This window comes from Chanos chanos, chromosome 10 (assembly GCF_902362185.1).
Source record: "Chanos chanos chromosome 10, fChaCha1.1, whole genome shotgun sequence".
Lineage (NCBI taxonomy): Eukaryota > Metazoa > Chordata > Actinopteri > Gonorynchiformes > Chanidae > Chanos > Chanos chanos.
The window spans coordinates 32634723-32660840 of NC_044504.1; the positions used below are offsets into that span (position 1 = coordinate 32634723).

The 26118-nt window shown below is 39.7% G+C and overlaps 1 protein-coding gene across 1 annotated transcript in view; it reads right to left on the bottom strand.

Moving 5' to 3' along the window:
- The window catches only part of epha3 (eph receptor A3), a 72185-nt gene extending 55163 nt beyond the window's left edge, over nucleotides 1-17022 (bottom strand). The window contains exons 1-3 of the mRNA XM_030787202.1: nucleotides 16941-17022; nucleotides 8694-8758; nucleotides 2727-3387 (exon numbers count right to left, since the gene is read on the bottom strand). Of these exons, the coding sequence (XP_030643062.1) occupies nucleotides 2727-3387; nucleotides 8694-8758; nucleotides 16941-17022 (808 nt within the window). The remainder of the gene's footprint in view (nucleotides 1-2726; nucleotides 3388-8693; nucleotides 8759-16940) is intronic.
- Between the last annotated feature and the right edge of the window lie 9096 nt (nucleotides 17023-26118).

The following is a 26118-nucleotide window of genomic DNA, read 5'->3' on the forward strand; positions in this document are numbered from 1 at the left end:
TTTATTTTATAATGTTACGCACTCTTTATGTATTTGTTCATTCACTATCTTTTCATTCATTCATTCATTCATTCATTCATTCATTCATTCATTCAAGTTTACTGACTCTGTATTTGTTCAGTGATCGTATTAATCAGTTTTCTTTTCTTTTCTTTCTCTCTTTCTTTCTGTCTTTCTTTCTTTCTTTCATTCATTTGTTCTTTCATTCATCTATTCATTTATTTTTTGTTAGTTTATTAGTTCATAGATTTCTTCATTAATTCAGTCAGTCAGTCATTCAGTCTCAAAGACACTAATACAATGAAACACTTGTCCAGAGTTTGGTTTTAAATGCCACAAATGGGTGGTAGGTTTGATAAATGGTTTGGAGCAGGCACCTTTAGAGGCATCAGTCTTGCCAAACCACAGGCGAGAAAACTGGCCAGCAAAAATGCATGAGCATGCACAACTGTTTGAAATGTACATTCAGGCTTCAGAGATCGGCATTCATATTCTGTTTCACTGGAAACTGCATTTTGGCATATTCTACGTTTTACTTCACCTGTGGGGTGAACTGAGACAGTGTAAAACTCACATATGTTTTATATGCATTGCATTTAATGAATAATAAATTGAGTGAAAAGGCTATAGGCTAAAATGCTTACAGAAGATGCTGAATTCACGAAATAGAACAACAACAAAAAAAAAACTATAACTTTTAAAAAGATAATGAAAAACAGAATTTATTGTTCTGTTACTGTACAACACTATTGTACACTATTTAGAGCTAATTAGCACAGTTCTCCCACTAAATTCTATTCTCTTATTAACTCTGACAGTGTCAGACACAACTGAATGTAAAACTCACACAATTATACAAGTTCATTAACATTGTAAATGATCACACTGTCTTTAAATTGGATGAGACATCAACACCATTAACAGCAGCATCTCTGCAACATGTGTATACATCTCAGACATTATCACCATGTTCTGTTCAATCCTCTTTTATATTGTGATGGTACTTCCATGTGTCTTTGATACTGACAGAAGAGACTGCTTCTCCACTACTTGTGGACAACCAGGTCTCAGATCATGGCTGTTCAGTGATCCCAGTCTTGTCTACCAGTTGTACGCTCTGTTACAGTTAAGCAGAGCTCTGGTCAAGTGTTTTGCTATACAGATGATGGGAAGTTCACGAGGTCCTTCCGGTTTTCTGTGCGTTGCACAAGGTAATCCTCTAAAGGCAGACAAACATGAAGACACCTAAATGTTTTCTCATCACGTAATATGGTCTCAGACACATTTGACCTGATCCAAACACCCTTAACAGCTTTACCACAGCTGCTGTATACATACTACTTACAAGCTCCATTCTGAAGCTGGCCCTGACACCTTCTACTTAAAGCAGACTGACATCTTCCAATCATGCTCATTCTCACATTAATAAAAAAAAAAAAAAAGCGTACAGTAGAGCACAACGTCGCACAGCGAAATTCCCAAACATCAGTCACATTGGAGTGGAGTGGAAAAGAGGGACTTGGAGCACTTTATGAGCTGGAGTGATTTCTCCTGGGAGACGGCTTAACTCAAATAATACCACAGTCAGAGTGGAGACTCTCCTGCAGCCAGCTGCCAGCCTATTTATTATCAGCTCTCACAGCTCTGCCTCCTCTAAGAGCTAAACACACTGCAGCCTAGCCCTGTATACATCTCTGTCTGAAGGCTCAGGCTACAGGCAGCATAACGAACTTCTCCACTCCGGAACACATTTTAGTAGCAAACAGTGCATCCAGTATGACTATACGGTGTAGATAATGGCAAACTGACGGAAATATTTGTATTTTGTAAAGCTATCAAACGCTGAAGTACAGCCGTATATAACTCACTTGAGGTTCAACAACCTTACAGCTTTCAACAACACCACAGTCCTCACATTTATGCTTTACACAGAAATTCACAAAACTTGTCCCAATACATGCAGAAAATGCCTATACATATAAAAATGAGCAAACTTACACACACACACACACACACACACACACACACACACACACACACACGCCTCTCACCCAACTGTCCAGCATGCCAAACATGTAACTATTCCCTTAGCGTCCTGATGAGGTGATACAGAGGAGTGTTTCACAAGCCTAACTACTTCAAGCTGCTTTTTATGGAGGCCTGCACCGCACATCCATTCACTTCTCCACCAAAGAGAGCACTCTTGTTTCTCTCTCCCATGCAGACACCCACCAGAGCTGACAGATCTGAGGTGTGTCTGTATCTCTGTGTAAAATCCATTTTCACTCTGTGGACTGGACATGTACTTGGTTTACTCTCACCGAAGTGTCAGGACGTTCATATTCTGATCTATACATATTTGTCGAGAAACTATGCAATAAGTCTGACTTGATACAGCAGAGGGTGTACGAAACTGAACAAATGGAATAAACAAATAAATGATTCGCCAGAAATAGAATTTAGAGCTTTTGTCCATGCAGTTTGAACTAGTGCATTACACTGATGAAAGGGAGAAAATGGCCCGTGAAATGAAAGGCAGTGTACGCAGAAAGAGTTGAAAAGAATAAAAGGGAGAGAGACAGGCAGAGAAATAAAGGGAGGGAAGAGAATGACAGAGAGAAAGAAAGAGAGAGAGAGAAAGAGTAGGAAAGCAAGAGAGAGAAAGAGAAAGCGAGGGAGAGAGAGAGAGAGAGAGAGAGAGAGAAATGAAGAGAGAGGGATTTTACCTTGGCAACTGACTTCACGTTCCTCATAGCCTATGTTGCAAAGGCATTTCCCAATGGGCACCAACCACTCTCCCTCTGTACTGCAATACATTTTAGGTGGCTCCTCCTCTTTCGAGTTATTGACACAGGAGCCTCTCACCTCCACCAGTGACTGTGAGTCCATGGGCACTGTGTCGGGAAACATGGCCAGGTTTTTCACCATGAAGGGGCATTTTTTAAAGTACACTCGCACCGACACGAGAGCCACACAAGCCCCCACGTCCTGAAAGGCCAAGTAAAAGCCCTTCTTGGTAATGGGCCCCACCTCTCGCACCTCCGTGTTTAATTTAAGAATGCGATCGCCCAGGTCTGACTGAGTGAAGCTCTCGTCGGCCGCGATGGTGTCAATCTTGGAGAACTGGTGCTCTCTGAACTTGGCACCTTGGTCCTCGTCCGTCTCCAAGTAGTGCAAGTTGAACGTCTCCTTGCAGGTCCCCAAAACCAAGGGTATACTGTTGCAGTCTCTCAGGGTGAACTTGAGCTCCACATAGATTTTCTGGGCAGACTTGCGTGGGATCCAGTTGGTCCTAAGCCAGTTGTTCTGGCTGTACTCCATGATGTTACACACCTGGAAAGTCCGGATGGGCGTGTAGTGTTCATCCACTCCACTGATCTCCTCCCACTAGAAAAAAGAAGAAAGGACCAGTCATGTTCGTTCAAACGCTACACGAGGGAGCGTACCGCTAATATCTAAACTACTTCGACTGATGTCCTGTCATGTTAACATGTAAACGTTTCATGAAAACTAAGATGGATGAAAAACACCTGAGTATTACACTTTCTCTTTTTTAACTTAAAAACAGTGACATTTAGAATAACGAATCATTTCAAATGAATTTTTTCCCCGTCTATACGGCTAATTAATGTACAGTATAATGAATGAGGTACTCTACACAAAATGGGCCACATTGTAAGCTGAGCCTGACTAATGGCTTTGTCATGCCGGAGTGTTTTGTCATACAGACTGTCCAGAGTCACACAGCGGACTGAATCATGCGGCTTTCAGGTTTAACATACACAAAGCAGAATAAATGATGAACTGAAAGAGGCTGTGTTTTCTATTACAATAATAGAGCAGTGTCTGGCTCTCCTCCTTGCTGCTGTTTATAAAAAAAAAAATCTCTTGGCTGAGTGAAGCAGGTCCTCTCAAGTGGCTGTAAGCTGTTCATTACCAGGCTGAGTGTGTATACCCCCAGACTAAAGAATTGCCTATTTGTGTTTCATCCACCCTGTTGGTTAATGAAACACCCGAAGAAGAAGAAGAAGAAGAAGAAGAAAAAGAGGCCCTTTCGAAAAGAGAATTTCCATGTACAGCCTTGTCACTAAATCTGAAAAAGAAATCAAAATGAATGACTTATCATCCAAAATGCTAATCTCATTTATGGCCACACAAGGAATGCTGAAACATGATAAAAGCATTATTCAATATACATCTAAAGAACAGATATCAGAATCTAAAGCTAATGTTTAGTCTTTGTATTCATGCAATGACTAGCATGTGTATAACATATTCTAAAACTACATTGGAATGGCTTGGGCCCTATGTGTTAGGTATATTGATTATGTCTGCAAGTGCCAGGTATTCTTTTATGTCTGATCCATTTAGATTTAAGAGTGAGCACACATGTGTATGGACTTTTGCGCTCACTGTTTCTGAGAATAAAGGTTCGATTCAAAACAAGAGCTATAACTACTAGCCATAACTCTTCCGTTCCGACTAATGACTATGTGAGGTATAAAAGCAGGTCTTCCAAAAACGGCATGCCAATGAGGTGTCACAACCACAGAATATTGGAAGTTGTTCTCAACACGATGTGTTTATGAATTTCCGAGTGAACAAATAGGAGAGAAATTGGACTAAACCGTATGAAAGTTCAGGTGTCGATTTGCCTATGTTACATTCAATGTATGAGCTATTTTCTGAATTGCCAGCTTGCATTTCGCCAGCATGGCCGATGTTCCAAATGAGATCCAGGTGCCTAGGCTGCAACGCATTATCATATTCCAAAGTATGACTGTGCTGAAACTGCGGCTACAAAAAGCAAATTAAATGTCATATATGACGTGTGGATCACACACTGGAGAATAGAGTACTACATGAACTATATGTTACCACGTGACATCATCACGGCTAGAGCCCATCTCTCTGACCAAAACCCACCCTCCGCAGAAGGATATTGCCCATTTATTCATCGTGGGACAAAACAGAAAAGCATTTATTGAAAGAGACTTCCTCGTGTCTTGATATCGCTTTTAACTTAAAACAGAACCCTCAGAGAGCACTTGTAGCCTGACAGCATCGGGCCACAATCAGACACCACGTCTGTATCTCCCTTCAAACCCACAGCAGGAGACGTCACCCGTCCTCTTTGCAATTAACACTCCGCAGCCCGACTATGGACGACTGTAGGTTTCTCTAAATATCACTTTACAATAGTAATCCCCCTCCAGCACGGAAAGCAGCGGAGAAACGTGGAAATCAGCAGTTGGTACATTTGGCAGAGGCTTGGCCAAACTCCCCTTGTGTACACTCACTGTGAACACAGGCCAACTGGTAAATACTTTCAACTAATAGATTCCCTGGCACTAGTGGACAAAGTGGAGGAGAGCTTAAGTTTCAGACAGATATGTAATAAAATTATAATCCTCCTCTTGCTCGTGTTACAATGGAATTGCATTAGTTAGGAGAGACTGACATTTACGGCGGCCTTGTCCCAGTATCACATGTACAGTTCCTGTACACACACACACACGCACATACACACACACACACACACTCATACTCACACACACACACACACACACACACACACGCACACACAGAGAGCAAGTTTTTCAATACCACATCTTGAGGGCCTTTATTTTAATGCCTGTGAGGGCTAAATTAAACTTGAATCTGGTCCAAGAGACTTCATTATATGCCTGAATCCTGGAATGCCAGAAAAAGCATTTCACATTGAGTAAGAAAGATGGACGTGGTAATGTCGTCTGTCCGGTTCACTTGGGCATTACTTCATATGAAACAATTCCTTGCACTTTGAGCAGCACTTTGAAAGCTCTGTGGTCACCCCTGTGACTAGAAGTCACAGTGAGGTCAAAGATCAAACTCTGATGATGCAGGGTACATGTACCACACACCTCCACAAAATGGAAATATTTATGGTGTGTATTTCACATAACTTTTTGATGGCTGTTTTTTGTTCAGTTGGTTGGATGGTTGTACTCTATTATTACTTATTAATCTGCCTATTTTAATATTGAAAATGAAAAATGATTGAAAATATAAAATTGAATCTTTGTCTGAAAATGTTTCTCTGAATTTATAAAAACTAAAGAACAGGGAAAAATATCATCCCCCAATTAATTACAAACACTTCTGGTTTTCACCATAATGAATATAAGAATACTATTAAGAAATACAACTTTTAAACACAGTTGTATGAGGCTACTAAAGTTACAAAGTAACCATATTAAGACACAAATCTGTCAGGAAAAAAAAAGAGAAGCGAAGGACAAAAGGAAGACAGATGTGGTTTTGTTTACTGTCCAGACAAACGTGTCTACACTGTGTAGCATTCCCACACCGAGGATGGAAACACTAGAATTGACAACAAGTGCCTCTCCAGCTAGATTTTCCTGCACCGGGCCATAGCAACAACTGTACCCTATCAATCAATGCCTTTTCATCGTAGCTTTCACAACACCGAAACCATAACACATTGTGCACTGGCCATTTCCCCCCACTATGGACATGAGATGTGCTAATCCCTGTTTATAGAGGGGGTTTTCGCTGCACTTTGTACAGCTGCAGACCTTTTAGCTTTCTCTCACTGGGGCTTCAAAATGAATCAAGCATAGAAACGATTGTCTCTGCGGAACAGCAGGTATTGCCAATTGAGCTGCAAAATTATAAACTTACTCTACAAATGGAATATGAGATTTGCAGTTCACTTCCAATTTTATCTCACTTGGTTAAGCAGCCGTAATGTAGCCGGAGCATTTGGAAATGTTCAGGTCCTTGGTCTTCATGTGGATTATAGAGTTTCTCATTATGTCCGATTTTGTATGAGATGGAAAGCAAAGGAAACTGTGCTCTCTCGCTCTCTAAAGAGACCTCGGTTAACTAGTTTCTTCTGGCTTTGAACAAAGTAGAATCTAATTTACAAAAATTGGTTAGATACCTGTGGTGGTGTTTCCATACCAACTGGCTGAACTGCCAAAACACACTCAATAAGTTCAAATGTTCCTTGTGAATATTCCTTCTGGGATACATGCATTTATAATAATACCAATGCAAAAACACCCTGTCATTACTGAGTTATATTAAATGAAGTTATATGCAGTGTTAACGCCAAATAAAATAGCTAGCGCACCTAGCACGTACTTCATTCACCTCACTGAGGTGTTATACTATTAGCATGACGCAGACACGTCTATAAGACACTGAAAATTTCCCCTGAAAGTGTAATCTGCATCTCCTTCAGTATAGCGAATATACGCGTCTTTGTAGAGTTGTAGAGGAAGACTGTGCAAGAGTGCGTTGCGGCGAAGCGCGAGAGTTCAGATGGGTAATCACGACGCAAACACAAAATAATCCTGCGGCCGGGGGTAATGAATCCCAGGCTGGAGCCTGATGCAATTTGGAGAGGCCATAATAAACATCGCATCGTGTTTAAAAGGCTGTCTGCACACGGCCGATTTATATTTACTGCCGTTATCGGAGTAGGCGGCCGCACGGGGAGCGTCCGATGGGTTTAGCTCTTAATTTGCTTTAACCGGGCCCCATTTGTGCTTACACCGGCAGAAGGCGGGCGGGCCATCCGTCAGTGTCAGCACCGCCGCCGCCGCATTATTTGAAATCATTTTCGAGGGCATAGCTTTCAGGGCAAAATGCTTATCGGTCCAAACTAGGCGAAAGTCATGAGTAATTACAGATAATTCACCTTGAGGACTTGTCTCCAGCATACTCTCTCACCACCCCTGACAATGGGAGTAGTAATGCATATGCAAAAAATAAACCAATGAGTTTTGACAGTCACCCGCACATCAGTCAACTAAATATTTTTCCCTCCTCCTTCTATTCTTCTCTTACTGACTGTTATGAAGATTAATTCTTCACTTAATTTTGCAATGAAGTTCTTCAAATGTGATTTAGAAAAAGAAAAAAAAAACATTCTGCAATCAGCACAGCCCAATCACTACATATATTTAACATAGGTATGATTTTCATTCATGTAGTTCTATTTCTCTCTTTTTCTGTTTTTTTTTTTTTTTCTGCCTCAAGCTCCATTTTTTTTTTACAGTGCGAGCAATAAAAAGAGCAAGGGGAAACCAGGTTTGGCAGCTATATGGAGCAAATTACTGGATTACCTTAAGCAACTGCCAACAAGTAATTTTAACACTTAATAAAGTTTGGGGTATGGTGCAGGTTGAGCCGCCCATGAGGCCAATACTCTCATAGCTGAACAAATAAACATGGTCATTACCGGAAGTTAGGACCTTAGGGCCGTGACAACAAAGATAAATTAGTCTAGAGACTTGTTCCATGCCTTTAGGAAACAACATTTCTGTGGTTTTATACTGTTTTGTTGCAGCTTAACTGTTTGACTTGTTTATCTTGTGCTATTTTTCTCCCCCCATGTTTATAGCGTCTGCACAAGTTCCTGTATCATATTGTTTTATAACAGAATTAGACATATCCTTATTTTATTATAAAAAATGAAGTGTTTATCCTTTTGTCTTTTTTTTTAAAACATAAACATATACTACACATTTCCCCATTTAAGACGTCAAAAGAAAAACAAGGCAAAGCTCCATAAACTGCAGTTATAAAATAATTTTGTCTCTGGTTTAATTTTGCCATGTGTTTTGTCATAGCTCATGTACTGACGATCGCTGTTATGCACGCCATAACAGTTATAAACTCACCCCATGTGATGGAGATGATATCCACCCCAGCTCCCCTTGGCTTGCTTTGGAATCCAACAGATTAACTGCAGAAAGAAAGAGAAGAAGGAAAAAAAAATGACAAACGAGCTTCCATTCCTTGTTAGCCTCAATTACCCCTCTACCCTCCACTGAAGAGCCACGTCTTAGAGCATGCTGTCCCGATCAGAGTGGTATTTATTCAGCTGCACTACTCTCACGGCTCCATCAAATCAAACAAACACTAGGAGCTTCTTCTCTCCACGGAGCGGGCTCATCCTCTAGCTGAACACACCGGGGCATGAAGCCATGGCTGCAGAAACCCAAAAGAAGTTAACCGTGCCGAGAGAGGACCACCGCCCCCCCCCCTCCCCGCTCCAGCACGGATGAATGTAGCGACGCGGGCAGTGGGTGGTGGAGTCTCACATGTCAATATCTGACCCACGGTTCCTTTGTGTGTAATACTGTTCTGATAGACATCTTCAACAAGGCGAGGAAATCGCAAATGGTTTCCATTATCTGACAAGCATCATCTCAACGAAATTCAATATTTTGGAGCAAAGAGTTGGTAAGCTGTGGAAAGATTATAACATTGATTGCACTTCACATACATCCTGCCTGTGTGTTTGAGCATGAGCAAGGTTCTATTTTTGCATTTTAATAGATTTTGTATTATTATTATTATTATTATTATTATTATTATTACAAATAAAAGTTTTATGATTGCGGTTATTGTTATGCACTATTATAATTGATAATATTTACTTTGTTTCAACTACTTTTTCATCAGTTTGATGAAGAGTGGAGATTAAAGTGAAATGTATCATACCATGCTTTTGGTTGTTGTTGTTTTTCTTTTTGTTGCTGGGTTTGTTTTTTTAGGTTTTTTTTTTTTTTTTTTTTTGAAATTACTCATTTGAAAAACTGTTTTCTGTTTAAACACACAAGATGCTCAGGCTTCTATATGCAATTAGGTTGTTCTTATTTTGTTGTATCAATTTTACTTTTTTCTCTTTTTAGTTCCGTCTTTATGATCGCAAAAGAGGGTAACAAAAAAAGAGAGAACTTTTTAAGAGACCTTACATATTTTTATTAAAGAATGAGGAAGAATCTGGGACAAAATGGCCGTCTCCTTGTGGTTCCCTAATTCAGGAGCAAAACAGTATCTGGGGTAGGGCACATGTACAAAGCCACCCCATTCTGCTGTCCTGACAAGCTCTTGACGTTTTTCCATCTTGTGCGCACTTCAGCTTGTCTCTTGTTGGATCGAGAAAGGCTTCGACAGCAACAAAGAGAACAAAGGCTTCCATCGACGTACAGTAAACTCCTAATCACAGCTGACATGCGGGGCACTCAGTGTGACGTCCCCCATCCTCTGGTAGTCATTTTGGCGTTTACTCTCACTGACAGAAATGGCTAACAAACATCCACCATGCAGCCAAACCACAAGTCACATCAATGAATGAACCGCACCATACTGTCTACTCTAAAACCGTTCCACAAAAAATAATGACAAGAAACATATTCAACCAGAAAACATTTGTTTTCTTATCGCAAAAGGGTACGGACAGGAATGAAACTCTGGTGTATACGAAGGCAAACATTGTAAAATGTTCAAACATAAGAGAGCAATTTGGCAGAGCCCATAAAAAAAAAAAAAAAAAAAGAAAGGAAGAAAAAATGCAGAAACTGGTGCCGTGCGGGCCAGGCAAACATTGTCTGTATGAGGAGCTGAGGAGGGGGGGACCAGAGCCCATTATCAAATTCCTGGACAAAACTCAGAAAACTGGGCTGCACCTGAGGACTCGCCAAACAGCTGGCTGTCCCCATACAGTAGACTGATTTCTATTAACTGCAATAAAGCTATCTGCTGATGTCAGATAATGGCAGCTCACATCCAGGTCCATTGGTTCCAATTTAAATTTCTCAATGAGTCGATCCAACGTCTCAAATTGAGCCGACCAGGGGAATTTCAGAGTAGAAAATTAGATGGCTACATCGGTGGAGCAAATGCTCCAGCTGTATGAGCAGGAAATCACAGCCAAAGTTCCAATCCTCCCTATTTTCCTCTGAGTGGGGGTGCACTTGGAGCCTCAAGGAGCCACCCCCACCCCCCAACCCCCTGCCAAAGTCAGTGGCACACAGCACTGCTCCATGCGGCAACTCCAGTTATTAAAAAGAAAGCTTGTGTTCATCCCTGGGTGCAAACAACACATGACAAAACAGGTGAATCAATAGACGAGAGACAATAATCTAGAACTGTAACCACGCGTTGCCCACGGGCATAAGACTCACAAATAAATCTTTTTTGCATCATTAGCTATTGTTTTCCTTTAACTCCAGCTCCTTGATCAAACATGTCAACATTGCTGAAACAAAGGCAATGATTGTGTTTCATTGTCCCAGTTCTCCCCAAAATCAGAACCGAGCGAAATGTAAAACACATCCTAAAATACATACATCCCACTCTAGACGTTAATTAAAAGTGTTATTTAATTAAGATGACAATGAGTAATGTCGGGCTGTGAAACACCTCAGCGTTCCAGTGTCCTGTGGGATGGGGGGGGGGGGGAGTGAGATGGCCTAGCTTTCTTGAAAGGTGCTTGTGTGACTGAGGGACACATGGAAGAGTTTGGGATTATTTTCAAAAGGATTTCAGGGACAAGCATGGGGTGACTCAGAGCGTGTATGTTTGTGTGTGTGTGTGTGTGTGTGTGTGTGTGTGTGTGTGTGTGTGTGTGTGCGCGCGCGCATGTGTGTGTGTGTCTCACAGACCTTCTTCTGATCTCCCTCCACACACCCTGTGCCGGACCCTCCCTAGCAGCTGGTCAATTTTAGTACACAGGATGATTGCTACGATTGCTGGAACACCTCTAATATCCATGACTCTCAAGATCATGCAACAAACTTCTCTACAGCTGAAATACATATGCAGATGTTCCATTATGAATGACTGTTCTGTAATTATGGACACAAAGAAGACAACTGAGATCCTCTTTTTCAATCCCTCATGTAGTGCACACATAATAAGTGAAAAAATTAAAATCATGTTTATTTATGTTTACACTGAAATACATTTAGCCGGCATGTCTAAACGAAACGAGCCCTCCTGTCTATTTTACTCAAAACAACATAAGCTTTTATGAGCGTGTTGTTCAATTCTGACAGCCATAGGGTCCATCATTTTGCCAAAAACAAAAAAGATAAAACTAAAGTAAACAAAACAACAAAAGAAAGAAAGCGCTCAGAAGGAGAAAAAAAAATAAAGAAAAGAAAAAGAAGACATGTAAAACAATCATCAAAGGTTCCACCTCGAGTGGCATGATGGCGATGAAGTATGAAACTACAGATTGTGAATAATTCAGGTTTAGGCTTTACTGTGTCTGACCCAGCCCCCCCCCCCTCGTTTTCCCCTGCCCCACTGCACACTCGCAGCTTTTCACTCCGTCAGCTACCTCCACCAACCAGCACCACCCTCTATCGTATGGTACCACCAATCTGAGAACGTCGCTCTCCTGCACAGCAACTATTTTTAATACGAGCACATGTGTAAGCACTTAATTCAGCACTCTTGAAAGGTACCAACTCTCGCAAAACACTGTCCCTATCCCAACAGGGATCCAGTGCTCCTCCACACCCAGCATGAGCCATGGTGCAACTGTCTAAAAATACGGTGGCCATTATGGGCCGTCAAGCAAAAGCTCACATACCAGACTGTGCTTTAGCCTGGCCTCTGTCACATCTCTGCCACGAGTCATACCAAAATCAGAGTCCACCCAAATCGAGCATCTACGGTGAAACGTTCAGACTTCTTTCACGTATATCGCTAAGGGGCTTGTCTGTAGTGTTAAGGTTTAAATGCTGAAATATAGGTCACCGTTTTTTGCTAGGAATACGGTTCGTGGACTTGTGCAAAATATGAGAGGAGATAAGCAATCACATATCTGCTCCAAAGATCTATTTCTGTGGTGTGTTGCACTTAATTACACTTACAATTGAAGTTTGCCCAGAACTGCAAACAGTCTCTGCTAAATGGCAGAAAAATTAATTTGACTCTTTAAACAGAAGTATGTTTAACTAGGCAGTCTGCCCAGTTTAAAGAAAAGATAGGAAAGCGATTCTATATTTTTTTTTCCTTCTCCCATATGTTGTTTATTACAAAGGAAAATATCTCTTTGGCGTGAGACCTAACCATTGTTCGGGGACTAATTATGAAATATCGCCTATATTTATTTACTAAAATTTACTAAAAAGTTTAGCAGGACTCACTTCAGAACTTTTCCTACCACTTTTGCAAAAGATGTCCAGACAATTGAAATTGTTTTAGCTAATGGAGAAAACTGCAGCCCCTGAAAACTACAAATAAATATTTTGAGGGCTCCCTTGACATGATGAAATAAAAATATATTTCAGTGCAAAGTAATGCAATTAGCAACAGCCTTTGATATGAGACAGCATATACTGAGTCATGGCAAAAATAATATAACTGCTCAATGAAGCACTCCTACAAATAGGCTAAGGCATAAACTTGCATGTTACAGTGTGTTTTCTAAGAAAAACAATAACAATAAAAGAATAGAGACAATACAACTAAATAATGACAAGGAAAACAATGGTTAAAAGAACATTTTCAGCCTGATTTAAGTGTCCTTTACAAAACCTATGCTTTGTATCTGATTCAAATAGTTTAGAATGTGTATTTTGGATTTTGACCTGAAGATAGAGTATTATTATTATTATTATTATTATTATTATTAATAATAATAATAATAATAATAATAGTGTTATCATCATTATTTATATTATTATCATTGCCATTAAATCCGCTCAACATCTATAATCAAAGTATCTAATAACTTCTACTTCAGACTATGATGTTTACAAAAAAGCAAAGATGCAAGATATTCAACTCTACATCAGTAACGTAATAACTTCCGTCCTGCCACAAACTTCAATGTTTTTTTTAACGTAGATTGACTGACAATCGTTTAGTAGTGGCTCCGTTACTTTTTTTTTTTTTTTCATTTCATTCCCCCCAAAATGAAGGCAAATTACACAACTGTTAAGAATTCTTGCATGTTTATGTCTCTTTTATGAACCTTGTGCGCCGAAAACATGACCCTCTGACTTTGATGGCAGGACACGAAATGTCGGGCCACGACGAGCCCTGGCAGTTGGTAATGGATGTTAAACAGGGCCTTAGAGATCCATAGGTTGAGAATGTCGTCTGAAGTTGTTGCAGAATGCTGTTAGACTATCTAAAATAATCACAGACATGAAATCTACTCAATCAAACTACTGCCCTTCATCTAACTTCGATTCATTTCTGATTAGAATGCCGTTATTTTCACTTACAGAAATGCTCCCCCACGTTCAAAACACACACATACTCAAATGCCACTTTTGAAATAAGGACTTCAGACCTTTGGCTAAATAGTTAGTGAGACGTAGTCCAAAATTTAACTTTTCCAATAGCCCCTTTTGATTTATAAGTCATCTACATTTCAGTCACAGATCTTTAGCATACTGAATTCATTTCGAATATGTATTGATGAAAGTCAGTCAAATAAAGAGATACATTAAATTCAGCAATGTCTTATGTTTCAAGAATTGCCATTACATATCATTCCTTTCAAGGAACAACGGACTTTTTTTAATACAACGAAGGACTCATGAGTCCTTGAACAGTTACATGACAGAGGTCATCCTAATTGAACCTTTTGAGGCGTTTGAGGCAAGGAATCAATATGAAACAGCAATATTGTGTACGTGTGTGTTTGTCTGTCTGTGTTGGCGATACATTAACCCATTATTAAATCTCAGACCACCAGGAATAATTTTGTGACCGAATAATTCCAAGAGAAAGGGCACCTTGCTTCGACACTTGTGTATCAAAGAGTGCGACTCGATACTGACACTCACTGGTAAGTCTTTTGTCCCTGATATATACATGTTAGAGCGAATGGCCGATAAAAATACGCACGTATATAATCATATAAGAGTGTGTGTGTTTGAAAGAAGACGTTTCAATTCGGCACATGAAGAGCGATAGCTTATGTCTGGAATGAAGGGCTAGTCGCGAGTTGACCTGTGAAGCTCTGCAGGAAATCTGGGGCGAATTACTTCGTTAAAGTATCTCTTTTGACTACAACGGACGAACTTAATCAAAATATGAATCGCATGCTGTGTTATAAATAAGGATTTCAATAACATTGGAGTCCTTATCCAATTATGTTTCCTTTTTTTCAGAACGACTTGCCTGTGGTACAGTGATCAACCCGGTTGTATAATAAGTGAAGAAATGAATAATCAGGGGAAATTTCTGACTAAACAGGCTTTTCGGCTTCATCTAATATGTGGGTATATAGCTAATGTTTTTATGTGTGTCTGCAGTTTGACAAGCTTCGTTTCGTATGTTCTTTGACCGAGCAGACTCTAGAAACACATAACAAATATATGAACCCTCTGAAATAATTATCCGACTTCATGAGCTCACTTTTAAGAGCAAGCAAATGCTTTACAGCCTAATTATGAAAAAAATGGTAATATTGAAATTGGGGTTATCATAGGTCTACGGGAAAAAAAAAGCCTAGAAGAACTTGGGCTCGAATTGATCTGACCTGACAGATTTTTTTTAGATAAGAACGAATCATACTTTTTACTTTCAGCGCGTGACTAGACAGTTGTCCTACAGGCGAAATAATTTTGTGTATCTTGTATTCTGAGGCTTCGAAACACTACAGCATATCGAACAACTCGATTTTTGTCTCAAGTAGTTTACACAGTGGTAGACTACTACCTAAAGCTGTCAACCTGCGCATATTGTATTTCAGTAAGTTTAAACTTATTAGTTTCATGTAGTTTACTGAATATGATTTTTAGATTCAGTTGTTCAGTTGTTATCTACAGTCGAAGTATAGCCCATTTAATTATCAAACTTCCACGTGTACTGTAAGTTCGTGGCCTTTATTAAGTCAAACTTCCAACCCGAACGACGTTGCCGCGAACGCCAAGGAAAAATATTGGTTTTATCAGGACATTTGCTCGGTACAGAACCTATATAATGTTTAAAATGTGTCAACAACTTTTCAAGATGTACAAACTTACTACTAGACAAACCATGATAACATAAGCTATTCCATCAAAACAATGTGACTATGAGTTCTTCAGCGTCATTGCAATATTTGTTAAATTGCATATAAGTTTTGTGCAGTTTTGCATAATTTTCTAACTTATTCATCTAAACTGAAATAACGCTGAACAAATCCAATGAAGTATTTGACACATATAACGGATGGGCTAATGATTATATGTTGGCCAATTACTCTGTGAAAACATGCTATGTTGGTTACAGTGCACTTCAAAATAAATGTTTTCTAATGGAGTGTGTGATTCACATATGACCTATAATTCTGCCCGAAAGACGAAAAAACTTGTAGAACTACATGGCGACTTCACAAAAGAAGCTGGAGGATTGTAAGATCACAAGCAGCGGGTCTGAGAATCTATAGGGTTCGCTGTCTGACAGCCGTTCCATTGGTGCGCTTGGTCGCGAGGAGGTAAAATAACTAAGTCCTTTTAGTTTAAATGACACAGAAACAAAAATGTGCATTATCTACAGAGACGCGTCAGAAGATAGAAGAATCAGTTCTTTAAAAGACGAGCTATATCTGAGATATTATTCTAGCTCATCTGTATCGCGAGCTAGAGCCACTTACACGATGCCAGCCTACATCGTGGCACTTCCTACTGGGTTATTATCAAAGTTATGATACATATTGTAGATAATACTGGAGATCAGAAAATATTTGCGTTTTCCGATATGTTCTATTTTACATCGCATTCAACCAAATAAGCGCATCTCTACAAGCACATCAAGCATCCCTATAGCCTATAATTAAAGTGCGAGTGTTGCCAATGATTTACCCTTCTGGTCATAACTCATAATGAGTGTTTAAAACCTGTTATGGGTCTCTAAATCCTTCCATGAACAATCAATCGTAATTCATTTAATGTTAGTTGCAAAGGCAAATATATAAAGTGTTATAATAGCGATTTGAATACTACACGTCCATTGCAAGCCAAACCCAATTTTATATTTCGATCGTTCCACATGGTACATCCACCTCAGTACAGGACCACCTTAAGTAAATCCATAATCTTGTCAGGAACGAAGTCGTGCTGAGAACCGTGGACTAAAACGAACCGTAATCTGGTACCTCAAGTATGTCATTCCAAATGTTATCTTACCTTCATTGGACGGATAGATAGTAGACTCTGTGAGAGAAATAAAGAAGAGGAAAAGAAAAAATGTTAAGGGTTTGCAATCCATGATAGCAGTTCAGAGGGCAACCCGACGTACATAACTCCATGAAGCATGCCACTGATGTGAGGGCTTCGATTCCGACACAAGTTACCATTCTCGGCTCAGAGGCTGATGTCAAGTTTGACACCGGAGACGAGGAGGAGTCTGCGCGCTCCCTTTCCTTCGCTCTGTACATGAGTTTCCTTTTCCGCTGGGTCCTACACACCAGACCGGCTTTTTTTCCTTTTTTTTTTTTTTTTCCCGAAGATCGTCAAGTTCAAGAGAGGTCACATCGTTTCCATGGAGGCTATCAATAAAAAGCACTCAGAATAGTAAAATAATGTTCCAGTCATTGCTGGAATACATGCGATAAATAGTCCCGATTGCCATATGGTCCAAACTGGAACAAATCCTATTGCCCCACTTTTTTTCCTAATTCACTATATGTAACAGTTATGTTTTTATTGAGTAAGTATATGTTATTGTAGAGTAAATGTTTTCCAAGTGTGTAAGCTGGAATCGTGGACTACTGCTAGTTTTTTTTATAACACCAGCAATATTAATATGGGCACAAAATGTAAGCTGAAATCTTAGCTAAAAGCCCCCTCGACAATGACCCATCATAGAGACAGGACAATCATGATGTAATATGTGCACAGAAAACAATTCTTAACAGCTGCTGGGTGGAGAGTGTTGATTTCAGTCTTGCCAAGGAAAAGGACCTAACATAAATCCACTTTAACTGCTAGACAGGAGCATTTAGAGACGCCTTGCTTCGTAAACAGCGCTGTGTAGTTTGACAGATACATTCATAAAGAGACAAATGAAGTCGTACGATAGCACAGAGTATAGTTGCTCATGTGTCTTCTTGTAATAAGATAGAGTAATGGGAGCAGTAAACATCTGACCACTTAGTAGATCGAATAAATTATTTTACGTCATCTAAAAAAATGCTGTGAAATAATTTCTCTTGTGTTGTCCTGACAACACGTGCTGTATTTGTGAAAATGGCAGTAGAATTTTGAAGGACAAAACACTTGAAATCAGAGCAATTTACAAATAGTGTGATCTGCAGCTCTCTTCAGGGTAATTGTAATGTCTAACTGTGTACTAACAGCTGAAGTATTTACATTGATTGTCTTACGTGTGTGTGTGTGTGTGTGTGTGTGTGTGAGTGTGTGTGTACACACACCCGCACACATGCATATACACATAAATATACACATGCATATACATATACATATACACTGATGTGCACAGGCTATGACCAGAGTAATACAGAGAGAAAATGTGTTGCCTCTCATGGTCAACAAGAAACAGAATTGCTATAGTATACCCAGGAGGTGTGTTTATAAAGGCAAAATATGTAAAAACAATGTAGCTCATATAAAACCTACCACAGTACAACACACACACACACACACACACACACACACACACACACACAAACACACTCTTTTATATTTATGTATATATACCTATTATCGTAGCTGTCAATTCCACTGAAACTGTTTTGTTTCCAGATGTATTTAATGAAAAAAAATAATGGCTTTTGGTACAATGTTATGTCAGGTGCCACACCATGTTGTTATATCACAGTTTTGCCTCTGAGATTGATAGATGTAAGATATTGGTTACAACAGAAGTTTTACATGACATGATGGATGAGGTTTCATACCTTCTAACAAAAACAATGTAAAATCAAATAAACAGCTATCATTTATGTCCATATGTTATTTACTTACATACTCATTTTTGTCTAAATAAGTACCTGGATCTTATATGGCTGGAGAATTTTATTGATTATTCTGTTATGATTTTACTCACATATAAACCATAATTTGAAAAGTTTTTTTTGGACTTTTCTTTTTCTGTGAACATAAGTTTTTTCCACTTCTTCTTTTTTATTCCTGGTGACAGTGCGTTCAAAAGCATACGAAAAGCATTCATTTTCCACGTTTGACCACTAAATTAGTTTGTTTTTTGGTTTACCTCAGTACGACCAAACTGATTTGCGCAAATGGGGCGACGTGTGTTGTCAAACATATCTAACAACAATTAATTGAATCCGGTCGGAGAAGACCAAACCCCAAACTCTCATAGACTTATCCAGTCCCAGCATTGATTTCAAGCTCTGATGTGACTTAAATGAGCGGTGACGTGGCGCATCGTACAGCGCTGTTTCAAACAGTGAAAGCAGATGTTGTTTAATATTACTCTTTGAAGCAGCTGAGGCAAAAATTTACACAGTGAAAATACTTGAAGCCGTGTTTACTGGCAGTTTGACTGCCCTCTTCCTCTCTGTGGTTTTAGATCATGCATTCTGAGTCATTTGCACAACAAAGATCTCCGGGAGACAGTTGGATGTCTCAAACTATTCCTCATGTCTGTCAACCTTTTTTTTTTTTTTTTTCTTTTTCTTTTCTTTTCTTTTTTTTTTTTTATCGGTACAGTCATCCCATTTTTTCCTCTCCCACATTATAGCACATGTTATAACTTCAGGGGTTTCTTAAAAAGAAAAATCACTGTTTGCCTCATGGCTACCATATACATGACAGTAATGAACTAGATTATTTTCAATAATGACTAGAAGAGCTGCCAAAATGAAAGGTCATTCTGAATTCCCGAACTGCATGACTTTCTGCAGTAGGCAGGGAAGGAGTTTGAGAGGAAAGTCTCCTCTGGAAACCTGGGTAGAAGCCCAGTCAGCCTAAAGGGATGTTCCCACACCAGACTTAGTTCTCCACAAGCATGGTATCACCCTATGTAGTTTTGTATCACACTCCTTATCGAAACAAAAAAAAAAAAAAAAAATGCAAGTCACAGGCATGAGCCCAGATTTAACAATCTGTTCAGCAAGTAAACATGTCTGGTGTGTGATTTACTGAAGAAAAGCTAAACAAGGAGGCAAACCATCAGAACTAGTAATTAAAAGGAGGGTAACAGCATTTGCTTCCCATGATGCCTTTGAGGTTTTGTCTTGAAGCAAACATTTTCCAAAGTGCCATGTGTGGCTCTTATTATACCGTGTGAACACAGAATGGCATCCATTTTCCTTATCTAATTAAAGTAAAAGGAAAAAGAAAAAAAAACCTAAATGCAAACATGACGCTATAGGATTCAGTGTGAGTCAGAACACCCAATGAAATTTTAATAAAGAATGTAATTTTTTTTTTATGAATTCATATGACCACTTTTACTTTTTGATCTTTTAAGACTCTTAATGTTTTTTTCTTTTTTGTCTATCAGTCCATCTATCTATCTGTCTGTCTATCTATCTATCTATCTATCTATCTATCTATCTATCTATCTATCTATATACTGTCTATATACATGCATAATGCATAATGTGTGTGTGTGTGTGTGTGTGTGTGTGTATGTGTGTGTGTGTTTGTATACATACACGTATGAATGAAATTCTTTCTGTGACACCCACTGCGGCTCCTGAAACGATTACTATTTTTACTTATTTATTTATTTATTTTACAGGAATACAATAAATTCAAGCTGTTCCAGAATGGGTTTGATTATAAGGAAGCCCTCTGTTCAGCCTTCACAGTTTTGCAGACATACTATGCTGTGTTGCGAGTGCCAGTCTTGTTTGGATGCAATCCCCTCACCATCTGTTCCCGGAGCATGCCAATCAGAGCCTGGGATAGCACCTCTGCTTGGCCGGCCAGCACAACAGTTGCTGTCTCGCGTATGCTGTACATTTTCTCTCTCTGGTCACACCCATCTCTCCCATTTGTGGAGGTTCCTTTACTCCCTTCAGTTAATACATCTATGATGATCACATGTCACCATATAGCACTGTTGAGCAATTCACATTGTTATGCAATTCACAAGGTTAGTTTTTCTTTTGCCTGTTTTTTTTTTTTTTCATTTGTCACTTTTGTAGTCAAGAAAGTATAATATAACACTCTCTAGTGTTGTTTATGACTTGTAACGCGTAATTAATGTTTATGTTCAATAAATGATTCAAAACAATTTAAGGAAAGCTAAATATGAAAAGTTTGAAATATAGATGAATGCAGAAGCATTTTCAGTCAATTTTCAAACTGAACAAATAAAAACCACGTGAGAAATACTTTTGTTAAACCACAGTTGTAAACTGTAAATACACATGGTCATGCACAGCCTGCTCTTCAAAACGACGCAGCATGGACTTTCTTCAGACTGATGCAGAAACATAAGTCATAAAATCACACATACACAAAAAATTAATAATCTCTGTGTTCAAAGCATGGTATTATAGCATTCGATACTGAAAAAAGAAAAAACTTTAAAAGACATTGTCAGAAATGTAACTAAAAACTGTATTTTTAACATAAATATTCCAGATAATGATTTCATTAGGTACGTCTCATAAGAACAGTCTCATAAGAACAGTCTCATAAGAACAGTCTCATAAAGACTCAAGTCTGTGTCTCGTTCCGGAACATCGTCTCTACGAGAACGTCTTCGGTTCATGTAGCGTTAGGCTTCTGTTGACTGGGCACATCTGTGCAGTTTTTGACTGCTGAGAAGGGGTGCTTTAAAATGACTGTACCTCTCTTGCAGTTTCCATGTTGAGAGGTGATTGTACTGTGAGAAAAGTCTGGCCCTACAGTGAGAATTAGTTCTCTCCAATTCATTAATCATGGCTTTTAATTATAAGTGAAGAGTTACAGGCAAACATCTGGAATGGCATTGACAAGACCAGGACTAGAGGGAAAAAAAAATGACACAAGCCAGTCTACATGGATGATGGGGTCCAATTACAGTGTATAATATTACGGTGGTTATTCGTTTGATAATTAGGTTTATTGGCTATGGTCCATACCTGCTGTGTCTCCACTGAAGAATGTGTGGTAGTGAACACTGACTAAATGGAAAAGCCAATTTTGCTTTTACTCTGTAATATGTATTTTCATTTTAAATGAAATAGGCTAACACCAGACTGCTTGGAAGGCAAATTATTAGGAAAACAGAGACCTCTCGGAAGCAATTAGTTGCTTCTCCTCTTCATTTAAAGCTATGTGTAATTGCTCCCTTAATTAGACTTACAGCACAGCCACTGAGCGTTTAGTGAGACTAATCTGGCATGTGTCTGACTGAGGGTTACCGGGTTTTCACAGCCCAGAGACCAGACATCTGTATTCATTGACAGGTCAAATTATAGAAATATTCAATGAGGATGCAACGTGAGAAGTAATCAGCCCCCACCCCTCCCTCCACCCCCCCCCCCAAAAAAATGAAACAACTTTTTTTTTTTTAATGCATACCAAATAGGTGCACAAAATAAACAGTTGTGATCATTATATTAAGACCAAAAAGTGACAAAGACAAGATAAAGGTGAAAAAAAATATATGTTAAAGCTTCAATGAAGAAAACTTTTGCTCCAGAATTACAGTATAACCTTTGCGGAAAAATTGTTTCATATCAGCATTTCTTTAAAAAAAAAAAAAAAAAAAAAAGAACCTCAGCTTCCCACTCAGGCTAAAACAATTTGTCGAGCGCGCAATCATTTATGCTAAATTGAAAGCAATGTTACGAACACTAATAATAAGAGGCTGTCAGGTGCGTGATTATAGCTTGCCGATTTGAAAGCATTTACATTTATCAAACAAGGTCGTAGGCGAGAGAATGCAGCACGGAAACGTTTTCCCCAAGCTCGAGAGACACCCAAAACTCGCATTGCTGACAGAGGAGCTCAGCACTTTTCCTCAAAGCATTTCCCCCCCCCAAGAAGCCTCAGACTTGTCTCTAAATATAGCCAAGCATGCTCAGCTCCATCAGAGGCCAGGGAAAGAGGAGCCCTTGAAAACCAACAAAGCAGAGTTAATTACAACAGAGCAGCATCTGCATATTCAAGGGAGCCTCCTCTAAAGATGTGGGTTTCAGTGGGTAATTAAATGAATACAGTGTAATTGCAGCTGTCTTGCACTGGTCTCCAGACCGGGCCCTCTACATGGGGGGTGTCTCGCCGTGACAAGCCAGCAGCCCCCCCCCCCCCCCCCCCCTCACCGCAACTGGTGACAGGTACTGGTAACCGGGCATGGCACAATGCTGCTGGGATCTTGCTTGATTAACTCGGTCACTTTCACAGGGATCGTCCCTCTCATCTGAGGATTTCCTGCAAATAACGAGAAATCCCACAAGCTCACTTAGCAGTGCTTTTTTTGTTTGTTTGTTTGTTTGTTTTGTTGTTTAAATTTGTTTCGTTTTTAAGAATATTAGCAGATTTAAAGAACAGAAATGATTTCTTAAATGGACTAATTAAACACAATGACCATAATTAAAGATGTGTTTCACTCTATATATTGGCCCACTGTTACTGGCGACCGGGTACGTAACTATTAAACTCATAATATCAAACTTGTTTTGATTATCATCACAAAAATATGCATACTGCAACAAGCTCATGCATCTTCATCTGTTTCAGAGACCGTTAAGGCAGTGGAGAAGTCTCTGCTCTGACCGGACGCCTCTTCACTTGTAATCAGACGTTGTTTTGTTTGTTTATGTTTTGGACTCTACGTCTCCTGGTGTTGTGGATTTGACTCCCTGCAGAGAGGACGCCTGTTGCTGGGCAATCGTTATACCCTGTGTCCGTCCAGTCAACAGCCATGCTTTACAACAGGGACAAGATTACCAATGTTTATCCTCATTACCATATTCACTTATTGCTCCCACATAACAACCCATGAGAAAGTGGGGTAATTACCCTGATAACCTGGACACACCACACTAAAGGAAAGTGCAGAGTGGAGGCATAGGGTTTCACCTTGACTTCTTTTGCCTGCAAATGGGTGAAGCGTGAACACAGTTGAAAGCGAACAATAAATCATAGAAGTTAATGTGTCTTTTGAATGGCGACCAACCCACATCAAGCCTTTATATCGGTGAAATAATTCATATTCATCACTTTTGTTTAACTCACTGCTCATTAAAAACCAAATGTTAAGAATAAATATTCTTTACACAGAGTTTAATTCCGTGTGAGTGACGGAAAACATCAGTCCATTCGGTGATAGTGCCAAAACAAGGTAAGGAACTTAGTTAAGTTTGCTCTTAATAAAACACTAAAAACTATTTTCCCAGATCCATTTGGGGCGGTATTTGTGTACTGCTAAGTGGTCACCAAGGGACAAAGCAGGATGAAGTGGAGTACTGTACCTTTAATTAGGCAATATTTCATACAAAACAGCCCAATAGCAGGTGACCCACCGGTCAGTGGTATCAACATTGCAGTGGGCAATCAAGTTAAAATATGTATTCACATTACTTTAAGTAAACAAAGCGTGCATCGTTTCCTGATGGAAATGACAGGGATAAGTAATCCACACAATGGGTGTATGAAAAGTGTATTCACTATGAATAGGAGATATATGTAAGGGTGTGTCAGCGCAGGGCAGGACAGTTAGATGTCTTATTATCTTGCTTACAAAGAAGACAGTGATATAAAGCAGCAAGCTCCCAATGTTGTGATCGTGGGAGCTAAGCAACTTGCTTCTGTTATGTACACACACACACACACACACACACACACACACACATACACACACACACACACACACACACACACACACACACACATACACACACACACACACACACACACACACACACACACACATACACACACACACACACACACACACACACACACACACCATACACACACACACACACACACACACACACACACACACACACACACACACAGTCAGTGGCCAGTTTATTAGGTTCAAGAAAATACTTTGCTTCTGAGTTACATTGCTGTGTCTTGCTACAAAAAGGAGGCAGACAAGCCTGTTCGAATTATGCGCAAGACTGAACATTACAAGGGATACACTCAACTTAGAGACTTATGGATATGCAAGTTGCTGCATGGTACACCTTACCATTATCTCATAAATCCCACTCCACCCGAGGCCTTCTCACACCTAGGGATGTCTAAGGTTTGGCCAAGAACGGTGTAGAAAAACAAAAAATATCATCCATAACAGTTTAGGCGGAGCACCTTGATGGAGAGGGTTGACGGAGAGTAGCAAGACTCATGCAAGCTAACAGGCAGGCCACAAACAGACAAATACCTACACAGAATGCAAAATGCACAACTCATTGGTCCAAGAAGAAGGAATGCCAGAGAGTGCTAGATTGTTGTACCCCATAAATTGGCCATTGAGTGAAAATACATAAGCACACTTACACAGACACACTGTTATGACCCTGGGTCATAAATGTGTATTATTTTGTGTGCTGTTGTTTTTCTCCCCCTGCCTGTGTGTGGTGCTGTTTCCTCCCCTGTCGTGTTTTCCCCGTATGTTTCTCTGTGTCTTTAATGTGTTGCTTTGCAGGTGGCGATCGAGGATTGGCCCACGGTTGACGGCGCCAGTTTTAAAAAGACGCGCCACCCAGATGCCGGTTGCCTCTCGTTTTGTCCTGGCCACTTTGTCCGTGTCCGTTTGTTGTGATTTGCTAATTCGTTGTGTGTGTTTCAGAAAGATTCGTTGTATCGTTTGTAAAACTTTATTTGTGTGTTTGTGATTTTCGTTGTTGTAATATAATTGTAAATAATTTTCGTATTAACTGTTCGGGTAGTGGTAGGGGGTGTGAAGCCATTTTTGTTCGCTCTCCTTTTCTCCTGTTTTTTTCGTTAGGGAGTTAGGGAAGAGTTCTGTATTTTCTTTTCTTTTCTTTTTGGAAAGTAGGTTATTTAGTTTGGGAAATATAGATTGTTTTGTTTGTTGTTTTGGCCGCGCTCACCCCCGAAGCTTTTTACTACCACTTTTGTAAATAAATCACTTTTTGGATTGTAATTCGTGGGCACGGGTCATCACTGGGTACAGGAAAAGGGGGGGTCACTTTTGTTATGCTCGGTACCCCTAGGCTGGGCATAACAACACACACACACACACACACACACACACTCACACACACACACACACACACAGATAGAGACTCACATGCTTAAACACAGACATTCAGAGAATATAACATGTATGCAAGCACACACCCCCAGACCCATTTCCCTGTCATGTACCATCAGCATCACGGCAACAGGAAGTTAAAGATTCCACAAAAGCTAAAGCACAGCATGGTTGAAAACACCAGTGGCACATCATTTGAAGAGGTGA